The sequence below is a fragment of the Syngnathus acus genome, chromosome 10 (genome assembly GCF_901709675.1).
Source record: "Syngnathus acus chromosome 10, fSynAcu1.2, whole genome shotgun sequence".
Classification (NCBI taxonomy): Eukaryota; Metazoa; Chordata; class Actinopteri; order Syngnathiformes; family Syngnathidae; genus Syngnathus; species Syngnathus acus.
The window spans coordinates 16772142-16784904 of NC_051095.1; the positions used below are offsets into that span (position 1 = coordinate 16772142).

The 12763-nt window shown below is 40.0% G+C and overlaps 1 protein-coding gene across 1 annotated transcript in view; it reads right to left on the reverse strand.

The window, feature by feature from the left end:
• Positions 1-266: 266 nt before the first annotated feature.
• Positions 267-12763, reverse strand: part of LOC119129217 (short transient receptor potential channel 7-like) — a 39305-nt gene continuing 26808 nt past the window's right edge. The window contains 6 exon segments of the mRNA XM_037262329.1: positions 267-1805; positions 2016-2132; positions 2329-2404; positions 3514-3603; positions 6213-6434; positions 7908-8103. Coding sequence (XP_037118224.1) covers positions 1771-1805; positions 2016-2132; positions 2329-2404; positions 3514-3603; positions 6213-6434; positions 7908-8103 — 736 coding nt within the window. The 3' untranslated portion in view covers positions 267-1770.

Sequence of the window (12763 nt, forward strand, 5' to 3'; positions counted from 1 at the left end):
AAAAGTTTTTCATCCCCATGTGATCCTCATAAGCATCTTCAGGCTTTAAAAACAATAAACATAAACAACAGAAGGACAAATAATGTCGCACATGGCTTATTGGTTACTAAGATGTAATATCATCAACATTTAATGGCTCCGGCAAATATTCTAGGAGCAGTTGGAATTTTTAGATTAGGTTCTAAAATATAATAAATGTCATGTGTACAGCTGAGCCTTTATTGATTCAGAAATATTCTTTTTAGTGGTTAGGCTGTTAACTGTGCTTTTTTTTTTTTTAAATATAAATGAGCAATTGCTACATATACAAAATGTGCCAGAAGATAACATTTGCAGTGTGACATTTGGCACAATAGAAATTATATTTTATATGTGGGCAGCACAGTGGGTAAGTGGTCAGCACAAATAAAAGGTCTTGAGTTCAGTCTTCATTTTTTCAGAGTGGAGTTTGCTTGTTCTCCGTGTGCTTGGGTGGCTTCTCTACCACAATTTAATGACACAATTTCAAACCATGGACCCTCACAACTCTAAAACTTAAAGGTCCAAGAACTCTGTAAATTTAGTATGCATGCAAGTGTTTTTCATTGGCTTTTGTGTTTTTACATCAGGGATTTGCTATCGAATAAATGATGGGGAAAATGAACAATTAATCTATTAATTTATTCTTTTTTTTATGAGAATCTCTTTTTGAATGTTTCCGTAGCAGTTGTTGAACTAAATGGAATACTGCTGTCACGGGGAAGTCTGCATGGATGTAATTTAATCTCTCAAACTGCAGTACTATTTCTGGCCACCATTTTAGTTTTGATTTTAGTTTTTTGGATGAACATAGTCACATTGAAGTCAATTCTTTGTGTGAGTTAGTTTGAGTCGACAAAAACCCCAAAAGGTTTTGGTCAAGTTTTAGAGAGAATTCATCTTAAACAAATGATAAATAAACCATGTCTTTCAAAGCAATGGGCAAAATTATAGTAAGCCCATTGTCGAGTAACATCATATCGTAAGTATAAGGCAGGTTAAGAAGACTTGGAATTTAGCTACAAATGATCAAACTAACACAATCTTTAAGACCATTAAAAGTGTACTGTTTGCATACACTTACTGGCACGTGAGGTAAAAGGCTCCATGGGGGGATTTCATGATCACATTTTTTAAAACAATGTCAAGCGGGGTTTACACATACCGGCCAAATTCTAAAATGTCTCCTCTCTTTCAAAGTCATCCAAGGACTGATTCCTGGATGTCTGTAAAGATTAGTCAGAGAGAATAGCTTGGTCTAGTGATCTGTCCGGGCGGTAAGATCACATTGTTTTTTTTTTTTTTATATGTGGGGTTTCTCACATTTTCAAAATCGGTTGGATATTAAAAGTTAGTATGTGTATACCCATCTTAACAGAGCTTATTTTTTTTTGTCACATCACATGGAGTTGTGTTTTGAAACAGATCATTGTGTTTGAAAGGTAATGTCATGTTTCTTAGTGAAAAGTTTTAATCAATTCAACATATTTTTTTTTCGATGATCACTTTTCCCCTAGTTGCACAATAGATTTAATTAGACTGCCTGGAGTATAAAGGGCTGTGTAGTCTCTTGACACGTCTGTCATGAGAAAATGCAAGCCTGTGCAGTGTGAATAAAGATTTCTTTCCTCTTTTTCTTCCCCATGCCTTCGTCTCCTGGTTGGACATGTGTCCATATCTCATGGCAGCGCTTTTTTCTTCTTCACCTCTTCATCTACTAAGCAGTCTTCTATTTCAATCAGAATAGCATTGTCAACACCATTCACTCCGGTCGAGTTTACTTGACACTGGAAACATTTTCTTTTACTTTTTGCTTGAAGACAGGAAACTGACATTTGTTTTCTCAATGCTTTGCTTGCACGTTTGTCCTTCAGTCTCTCATAAACATCCTGCTTCCTGTTGTCCACTTATTTTTTGCTGTCTCTCTCCATTACACAACCAGGTCCCAGTTTTCTGACCGTCCTTCCAGCCCCATCACTGCCTCATGGTATTCTTACCAAATTTCTCACTGAGTTGCTGAATAAGCAGGGACAGCTCCCCGGCAGCCTCTGACTTCTCCTCTAGCAGCTCATAACGAAGGCTGGAAATGTCCTGCTTGATTTCCTTCAGCTCACCTGTGAATACACAATTGCACCAATTGCAGCTCAGGAAAACTGTAGGAAAATACACCAAGTATTTGCATACGCACAACATCTAGACAGATCTAGTTGCTGATTCTACCAAAGCACAGTAATTGCTTATTGCTTCAATTGTACATCCAATTCAGGACCTGTGTGGCGTAAGAAAAGAAAGACAAAAAGCGGTCGTTACCTTCGTTGACTTCATCACTCTCTCTATCCACTTGGGCCTTGAGCACATAACGCTTAATGAGTCGCTTCATGATCTTCTGCAGGGGAAATAGTGAGGACAACAAAATGAGAAAGTGGCGAGGTGATACGGGCAGCACTTGTATATCTAGACCGCAAACAAGTATCTCATTAAAGTTTTAACATGCACACAACAAGCTCGGATACAAACAGAGGTGTTGACTATTGATGTCAAAGTTGCAACAAGCCTTCGCTGCCTAGTATTTAATCGCTCGTCTCTTTTTTCGGCGACTATCGTAAACTGCTGTGCTTGAAAATAACTGGAGTGGCCCAGTGAGTAGAATTTTCTTTTCATACCTCTCAGAGAGGATATGAAGTGGAGACAAATGAGGAAGAAGGTCTGATCCCTCCCGAGTGCTCATTTGCTAAGTGCCAGCATTGTGTCCACCTCAGTGAGCTCATGTGGGTCATTTCATCCTCATTATCTTGTGCCCTTCCTTGCTTGCCACTTCACCTCTCTCGTCTTAGTCACATTTCTCTTGTGTCACTGGCTTTCACTACATCCTCTTAAAACTCTTTATTTCCATTCCTATTAATAATCTTTCACACACACATGTATTATTTTTCCCCACTCTCCCTTGTTTTGCATTTGATACTTTTCTCTAGTAGAAATTTCTATTGATTGATGAGTTTGTGAACAAATTTCCGCTTGCAGTTTCCGTACATCGTTCTGTTCCTTGTCTTTGTTTCTTTCTTACTTTTTTTTTTTTAATGAGTAGGCATTCTTCCAAGAATTATCCTATGCGGTTTTGGTGAAAATCCACTCAATATACTACATAAAACGTGTTCAAATGTGACTTAAGGAATCCCAGCCCTCTGACCTGTGAAGTAGATGTGATTACCATGTGGCCAGTGTTGACTTTCATTACTGTATATTCTGCTGCATGTTTTATAGTAACTTAACAATCAAATATAATATAATTTTGCTTTTTTCACTAAGATTTCACCCATGAGGCTCCAGCTCACCTGCAAATTTATTGAGGAAGAGCCCTACAGAAAATGTATGTATGTATGTGTATGTATCTATGTATGTGTGTGAGTGTGTGCGTGCGTGCGTACGTATGTATGTACTGTGCTGACGTAGGCTACTATAACGTTTGCTACTTTTTACTGAATCCATTATTCTCACCTCATATCTGGTTGGATGTTTTCTAGAATTTCTGGACAAATTCTGGAATTCTTCTCCTGCAGGACGGTAAGACCTGAAGTGTTCACCCTGCTGCAGGTGCAAACAATAATGGAATGTTAACATTAAAGGAGTGACCTTCCATAATAGGATCATGTGAACCGAGAAAAAGATACAAATTCCCTTGACCTAAATGAAGCTCTATTTACTATCTTCCATTTGAGCCGTGACCTTACTTTAGAACATAAGTGTCATTTTAACACTGCAGCACGAATACTAGCTGTGGTCACACTGCAATGAACTGATACCTCCCCTTCGGCAAAAACATATTAATACAGTATGGCATAGGGAAAGTAATGTTTTGTTAATTGGCTAGATTTACAATAAATGTTTTCTAATAATCTAAGATTGACAGGTACGCCCAGCTGCAGTCCTGGAGGGGACGCTCTCCTGCCTGTTTTCCATGTCTACCTGCTGCAGTTTGGACACCCCCGATCTAAAATATACTCACGCACAAGACACTCCTTTGGAACACATCCATCCATTTTCTGAACCACTTAGTCCCCACGGGGGTCGCGGGAGTGCTAGAGCCTATCCCAGCCGTCATCGGGCAGTAGGCGGGGGACACCCTGAACCGGTCGCCAGCCAATCGCAGGGCACACAGACAAACAACCATTTGCACTCACACCTAGGGACAATTTGGAGTCTTCAATCGGCCTACCAAGCATGTTTTTGGGATGTGGGAGGAAACCGGAGTGCCCGGAGAAAACCCACGCGGGCCCGGGGAGAACATGCAAACTCCACACAGGGAGGGCCGGAGGTGGAATCGAACCCGCACCCTCCTAACTGTGAGGCGGACGTGCTACCCAGCGCGCCACAGAGCCGCCCCCTTTGGAACACATTTAAATGTAATCCAATCGAATGGATGCAACAAATTGTCTATAACCACAATGGCTTTCCTAACATGCTCTAATGTTCAAAATATAAAACTTTGATAGCATCAATCACAACTCAGGAGTCGGCTCCTTATATTGAACTGTAGTATGTACCTGTATATGAATCATATTGTATATATATTTGCAAACAAATCAATCCATAATGACATTAGCAATTTCCTGTCATCTCATTGTTTGCTCTGAACAAAACATATTACAGCCAACGTTGACTACCAGAACATATCTGTAGCAATCTGTACAAAATTATTACATTTAATAATTTGTATCTCTGGTGAGTAGGATGTTTTGTCATGTTATTAAACACGTATGGATTCTAAACAGCTCTAAGTGCCACAGTGGCATGCTGTTACTTTGCATTTACTAACTGCAACTACTGGTGGTATTAAGAGATGGATTAAGACAGGCTCGTCCCTTTTGACGGCCCAGGGAATAAAAAAATACATCCCACCACTGATGTATTCACATATCAAAAAGTTGTGTGAATTAATAGCACAGCACAAGTGCACTGTATGTGGTGCTCTCATTTTATTTCATTTCAAGGGTAATTTAGCAGAGCATCTGTTCGATCTGACATAAATGGATAAAATTCCATTTGAGAAACTCCAACTGGGTGGGGATTATTTTTTGCAGAACCATAGTGAAAGCAGATATATTGATTGCTTGCTGCACCTGTTTGACTTTAGATTTCAAGTGTCAATACTGCAGAGAATAGGAGAGCCAGGTGAGGCAGCAGAGTGGAACAGACCTTGTCTCGAGCCAAAAAGCCGACAAATACCTGAAAGCCTCTAACAACCTCTCTAATAGTTTAGCTGAGGAGCCGGCCTGACACATTTGCGTCGACAAATCCAAAGAGGAAACGCGAACAGACACAACAAACGTTTGAATCGATTCTCTGTTCAATTCTCTGTTAAATCAGAGGGATTTTATGAGAGTGGGTCCTCCCTGGCTTTGAGAAATGTGAAGTAATGTGAAAGTGAGGATGCAGACCAGTTGTGTGGAAGCATTGATTCAAGCATTTATACCTGTCACTCGTTCATGTGGTCTGTTCGACACTCAATATGGTAGTGGGTGATAATGCAACAAACATTTGACTCGGATTTTGTAGCATTAGCAGGATGTTTGTATGCAATATTGTTTAATCACTTTACATAAAATGTACATAGTGACATAACTTACTGTATATACGTATAGTGCTTTCATACAGCATCTAGATTGTATTTATTTTCCATGTTTTAACTGTGCATCTTTTATGAACCTTGAGTTGAAAATAAACAACTGAACTAAATTGACCGTGCTTCTTCTTAATCGTTATTTGCATTTTCAACTGATTGCAATTATACCCAAGTTAAAAATGGAAATGGGCTTGATGTAGGGAAAGAAAGAACATGTAGCTGAACTAAACCCACAGCTATCTTGTGATCGTGCTATCTAATATCTTATGACAATTGTGTGCTTGCTCAGTAGAAGTAAATGCAATACCTGAAACAAAACGCCACACTGAAAAAAAGGCAATTAGGCCTACTTCATGGCCACTATCTAATATCTTATGACAACTGTGTGCTTGCTCAGTAAAAGTAAATGCAATACCTGAAACAGAACACCACACTGAAAAAAGGCAATTAGGCCTACTTCATGGCCACAATTTGGAATGAAAGTCGTCCATGGAACATTTTTGATTTTGAAAGCTATTGTATTTAGTTCCCCATTAATTTACTTCTTGTGTTGGGTTCCAACAGTGATAGTTACCTTTCCCTGAGAGTTGAGCATACCAAGCTCCAACTCATTGCCGTGCTGGTGTTTGCCCACCTTGCAGATTCCTAACAAGCCTGACTTGATGCGCAAGACCAGGTAGTAGAAGGACTTAGGGCTGGGGACCAGGTTAAAGGGGGCAGGCAAAGTGCGACCCTCGTCGAAGTAGGAGAGCCACAGCTTGGCACGAGCAAACTTCCACTCCACGTCAGCGTCCTCCTGCAGACCAAAAGTGTGCTTAAAACGACAGACTTGGGTTAAAGGTGAAGGCTAAAATAATGTTTCCCTTAGACAAGGAGGTTCTGAATGTTCACGCTGACGCAATGAAAAACGAGACACTATATTCATGTTAAACAGGTGCAGTGCGTTTCAAAGTGGATTGCGATTAACAGGGCAGGGGCAGAGCTTTCAAGGCCCGCTCAACACTGATCCAATTTCTATTTTCCTCTGCATTCAGCCATCCAATTTCTGCTTTGTTTGGAATGGAGCACCACAACCCTGGTGACCCTCTCCTCAGCAGGGCACTTCTTTTATTCCCAAGAAAAAAAATCACAGGTCTGCTCTTAGGTCTCGTTCTAGTTGAACGTGAACAGAAGTCATTGTAAATTCAGAAACTTATAAATCCAATCTGGTGCTTGAAATCGCTCATGCAAATGAGCAGAGGCTCCATATTAATGAGTTGTCGTCAAACGACATCTGCCAGTGTTGACCATGCTATCTCATAACACTAAAATTGGTTCGAGATGAGCTTCAGACAATCAAAGATGCAGGTGAAAGGCCAAAATTCAAATAAGCTTTTCTGAGTTAAATGGGAAGCTCATATGTAAGGACATCTTCAAGTCCAGGGTCACAGTTCAAGTCCCTCAGCACAAAAAGATAATTGCAAACAATTGGCGTAGTCAACATTTGTGCGCCCCATCTCTCAGACATCTTTCGTTGCATGCCTGCATGTGTGTGGTCTACTTCTCTGAGAGGAGTGCAACAAAAATATACAGCAAACTGTAAATCAAACATTCCCTTGAGAGATAAATAATGCAACATTTTATTAAACCCAACAAGAACAAAATACATCTCCTTTGTATAATTCTACAGGGATTTGAATCTGGCAATTAATGTACATTTACACGAGTAGATATACCTGGCTAGAATCACAATTGTGATGACAAACTAGCTTACCATGAGCATGATCCTTTACCCGGAAAAATTACCTTCCTAACATACCAATGCATTACTAACACACTTTGACAACAACAACACTGTATTGTGTCAGACCAATCAGAGTCATCAATGGGTGACTACACCTAAAAACTTTTAAATATTTTTGGATTAAAAGTGAAACCCCTTCAACAAACAAATCAGTCCAGTTGCCTCAATTCAACCTTTGCGGATTAACACAAACAGCTAATATCCCGCTACACTGCCTACTCTATAAAGGAATGGGTGAAAAAATACAGAAGCTTCTTTGAAGACAGATAGGACAGTTTTGTGGTATCTGCATAAAAGCGTCTTATGATGATCAATACATTAGCTACATTTGGAAAGCAGAAGGAGTGCAACTCGGTCCGTCCCATTCTGTATCAACGCTTTTACACTTTAAAATAGTCTAAACTCAAAAATATTCCAGATAAGGAACACTAACAACCTCTCAAAAACACACACTTATCTGCATTTGTATGGGAAAAAAAGGTTTACCTCAATCTCCTGGTACGAGTTGTTGATCATGGCAATGAGCATATTGAGAAGGACGACCACCATGGTGACGTTGTAGACCCCGTACAGCACGTAACCAATGTTCTCTATGAACTTATGGTCATACTTCAGCACTACTGAGATCACTTCCGACAGCCCGAAGATGGACCAGAAAAGAGTCTTAAAACTCTCCTCCACTCTGCAATGATAGAAATGGAAGTAGTAAGAAAAGCGGGATGTGAACCATAAAAAATAAACAACATTCACTTTAGTTGTGGTTGTTTTTCTCAAGCGAAAAAACTGTATTTGTTTAGAAAGGTTATTTTCAACACCACTGTGGTTACAAACCCACTTGGGAGCAGAATGGAGTTATTTGTCTAATTGACTCTTTTCTCTCACGGTCTTACCCTTCTTTTTCTCGCGTTAAAGGCTGGGGAAAAAAAAGCTGAGGATACATGGGATTCAACACTGAACTGCATCAATCCCTGCAAGACTTGGACGGCTACAGTTTAAAGTTCTCCATCATCTTGTGCTAACATTTCCAAGTATTGGATCAATGCATTGAAAATTCTCCCTCTCTCTCCCACAGGTTTTAGATCAATCTGAGATTAGCAGTCCTGAAGGGGAAAACCTTTGAAAACATAAAAACTCCCAGCTTTTACATCACAAACCATGTCAAACTGAAAAATGAGACACCACCTCTTTTATACTCTCATCGTGTAATAGAGTTGTGGCAAGAAAGAAATCATCTCACTTACTTAGAGCATTTTGAGATCAATACAACTATGGTCAGGAACTGCCCCTCACTGACAGTGAACTAACGTGTGCTTGTTGGGCCAGAAGGACAAAAAAGAGATGCAGGAATTGTGACATTGATGTTTTGGCAAATATTGCTTCGAAACAACTGAAGGGTGGCTGAGTAGAGGGAAGATGGCACTGTCTGGTTGGATAGCTGCGGGCAGGTAGAGGTAAAGGCCGGGGGATCAGTCAGCTCCCCCATAAGGCTCAGTGGGTTCTTCCAAATCGTCTTGGTTCAAATACACGGCTTTAATGGTGCACAGAAAGCCTGATGAAGGCATGTGGGGGGGGGGGGGGGGGAGTCTCTTCAAGTTGGAAGCAAGACACGCTGACTTTTCTTTTCAACTGCATTCTTAAAAAAGATCCTCTGTTGACTACTTCAACTTTCAGGTGAAAGTAAATCGAACTAGTTACACTTTCATGCGCTCATAATTTTTTTCCCCTCAATATACTGTGCATGTACTTAATCATAGAAGAAAAATTTAAAGAACAATTGAAATAAATCCTCAAATTGTTAGTGTGGAAGGGATGTTATCAAACAAAACTGTCATGATTTGATTTTTGTTTGTTTTCCTTGTATCTTTTGTGTCAATGGCTATGTTAATATGGATAGAATTTCTTCAATCCAATCAGAGTTCGGATTGAAATTATGATCGGCTTTGTGGACACAAACAATATTGTGTGTTTATGCGTCTTTTGGGGAGAACAAATATTTGGACATGCGCAGATTGACAGAATATAGTAGTAGTAGACTTTTTTTTATTAGTAGTGGATGAGGAAGTCGTGGTGACTTCTGTGTCAACAAAACATCTCTCTGTCCATTTCTACTTTAGACTTTAACATTATTTCACGTATTTTTCCCGTTGGTGGTGTTACACTGAGGTAATACTTCCTACTGGATCGACAATGTATTCGCCGGGATGACAACTCTCACTAGCTTTTGTAAGATACGTATTATTTGAAAAAAGGACATACATTTCACCTGTTCTCTCTGCAAGATGTTATCATCTCCAGCATTATATGCAATATACTGAAGTGACAACAACAGTGGTTCTTGTCTCCTCATCTTAGTATTTTGTGCCGCTGTGCTATATTTTGTAAACCTCGGAAAAGCTTCCTCACAATTCCGTTCGCACACGGCCAAAAGGCTGTCATGAGCACCACCGAGCAAGGTAATTTTACTGGGCTTTGCCTTGCAAGCCTGTTATTTTGAACCTTTCACATTTGAAATAACGTCTCATCTCTTTCTCCTGTGCGATTCTCCCTCACTTTGAAAGGTGACACACCGAAACACAAAGGCTAATTGCTGGGACTTAATGATATGCTATCCACAATTATGCTTTTAACAAAATTACTCTCCATTTCATCTGAATTTAACACATTTCAGATTTGGTGTTGCTATGATATAAACAACAACAAAATACAAATAAAGACAAGTAGTAATATTGATGAGCTACTCTCCAGCCGATACTCGTGTCTGAAAATTCCACACTCTAAGGGACAAATGTTCTGTGTATGGGTAATTATAAAAAAATGCACCTAATGAAAACTATTCATCAGAACAGACTGTCGGTTAAAGTCGATAAAGAAGCGAGACCTTGCTATGTGCACCACCCTGACAGATTAAGCTTTGACAGTTTTCTCATGTACTGCAGACTCACGGCCAATTTACACTCTTTACTTGCTATGTCACTGTCATGACATTCAGTGTAGTGTGGAAGGGGTATTATGAAAAGATCCAGCCCTTTGATTTTAGTGTTGTAGACGACCACATACATAACACCAGACCTTCTATGTTATCACTAGGCAAGGAAATACATGTGCACTTCAAGTGGAGCTACTCAATTAACATTTTCAAACACTGAAAAAAAAGTATTGAATTCAAAATTAACAAAGTCCATTTGAGAAGTCAAATAGTGTTAGAGGGAACCTTGAATATTAAACACAATATAATCTGTGATGCAAGCTGACCACCGGATTGAATGTAAAAGCAAAAATCTTTTTGACTTTTCAGATCAAAGACAAACCTGAAAATATAATTATTTTTACTATTTTACATTAACTCATGAAGAGTAATAATGTTTTATTATTATTGCAGCCAGATACGGTACCACCTTTTCACAATAAATTACATTTCTTGTGCGATGTGGTGGATCGCTCAATGTGCGGGGTTTTGCCGCATATGTGTCAGAGTTTCTGCTGCGCTGCTTTTGCAGCAATTCAGAACATGAATCGTAACTGCATGATGTGATGGAGTCGCAAATTAAAGCCAATCAAAATGCACAGAAGCTTTCACAGGGGTGAAATGTCCATTTCTGGGTAATCAGCGCGTGCCGGGACACCAAGCCAAGTGATAGAAATACAGTTTCCACAGTATAGCTATTGGATTTTACAACAATACTTAATCATATTTGAAATAGCTGAGCTTGTGTTTAAAAAAATATACGTATGCGTGCGACGTGCGTACTGTGTCGATTAAAATGAATGGGAGTGAGCCCCACCTTTAAATATAGTTCTGACTATTCTGCTTTATTCTCGTCAATGTGCTCTTTCTGTCTTAGTGGCCCAATGTGTGGGATTGAGTTGCCAGGTGTTAATTTTTGCCATGATCGGATCCTAGTCAGATTCAGAAGCATCGCAGTGTGTCGGCCGTTACATCACTTTCTGGGGTCAGAGTGCTTGGTACGAGAGCTTATTACCATATGCTGCCGAAGGGGAGGATGCAAGTGGCTGTACTATGGTAACTCAGGCATTGAGTTGTTATGGTTACACTGCGAGTGTGCGCATGTGTGTGTGTGTGTGTCTATGTGTGCGCGTGGCCCATTATACAGCCTGTTGGGAAATGCCACTCTTGATAATAGATAATAGCACGTTGTCTGTCTCTGTCGCCAAATGCCCACTTCCCCTGCTGCTTTACTGATGCTTGGACAATGCTGTCGCGATAACGCACACCCGCACACGTTGAATGCTTGTGGCAAAGATCAGAGGGCTAATGTCCTGCAGAGTGGTGCTTGGTGTGTGTGTGTGTGTGTGTGTGTGTGTGTGTGTGTGTGTGTGTGTGTGTGTGTATCACCCTGGCTCTGCAGGAGCATTTCCATCCTAATCACAGACAGGCCCAAATCAACCTGATCCCCCTGAAAGACATGTTTCTAGTATACTGCTTGATCTTTGCTGTCTATGGGATGCCAGCCATTGTCTTTGCTTTCCTTTCGCTCTCTCTTTTATTTGCTCGCTCCACCGACTCCTTCTTCATTATAATCCCATTGCTATTGCTTTTATATCTGTCATCCAATCACCCCTTGCTCCCTTGTGAATTCCAGCAGCTTTCAGCCATTACTCCATCCGTCATCTATTCCTTTCAATTATAGAACCCCCACCCCCTTCCTCCTCCCTGCACACACACTTTCATAACTCGCATGGTCCTCCTCTTTTTATGATCTACAGGGACATGCTCAGTAGCTCGGAGTTAATGTGAAAGTTGACTTTGCAAAGAGATTGTCCATCACTGCTCTGACATTTCTGCCTAACCTTTTCAAATAATATTGTATACATATAATATTGAATGTCGTTTTTTGTAGGCGACTGACCGTTTCCTCTTCAGGATGACTGACAAATATAGATGACTACTTAAATATTCATTTGTCATTTTCTGGTGCCAAACTCACCGTCACCATAGTGATAGCAGGGTTGCGAGTCATGCATGTGCCGCTTTTAAGGAAGTTAGGGAACCTACTATTGAAGCGTGTTCATATATTTGAAAGCAAGTCAATGATTTTGTGTGTTTTTGTTTTGTAAGGTGTTGTGATTTGAGCAATTAGTGCGTGTGAAATGATCTCTCTTGGTGATTAGATAATAAATGCGCAGCATTCATACAGAGCCTTTCTAATCCTCCTGGGACACATTTCCAATATTGCTTTTTAAAACAATAATGAAACAAGCAGAATGCTGTAAAGATAAATACTATGCTGTTCACATACATGTAGATGGCAGAGCCTACAGAGCAGCTTTACTATTTTGTTCACGACACCTGAGAAAGTTTGAGAAGGAATGAAGCTTTTTTC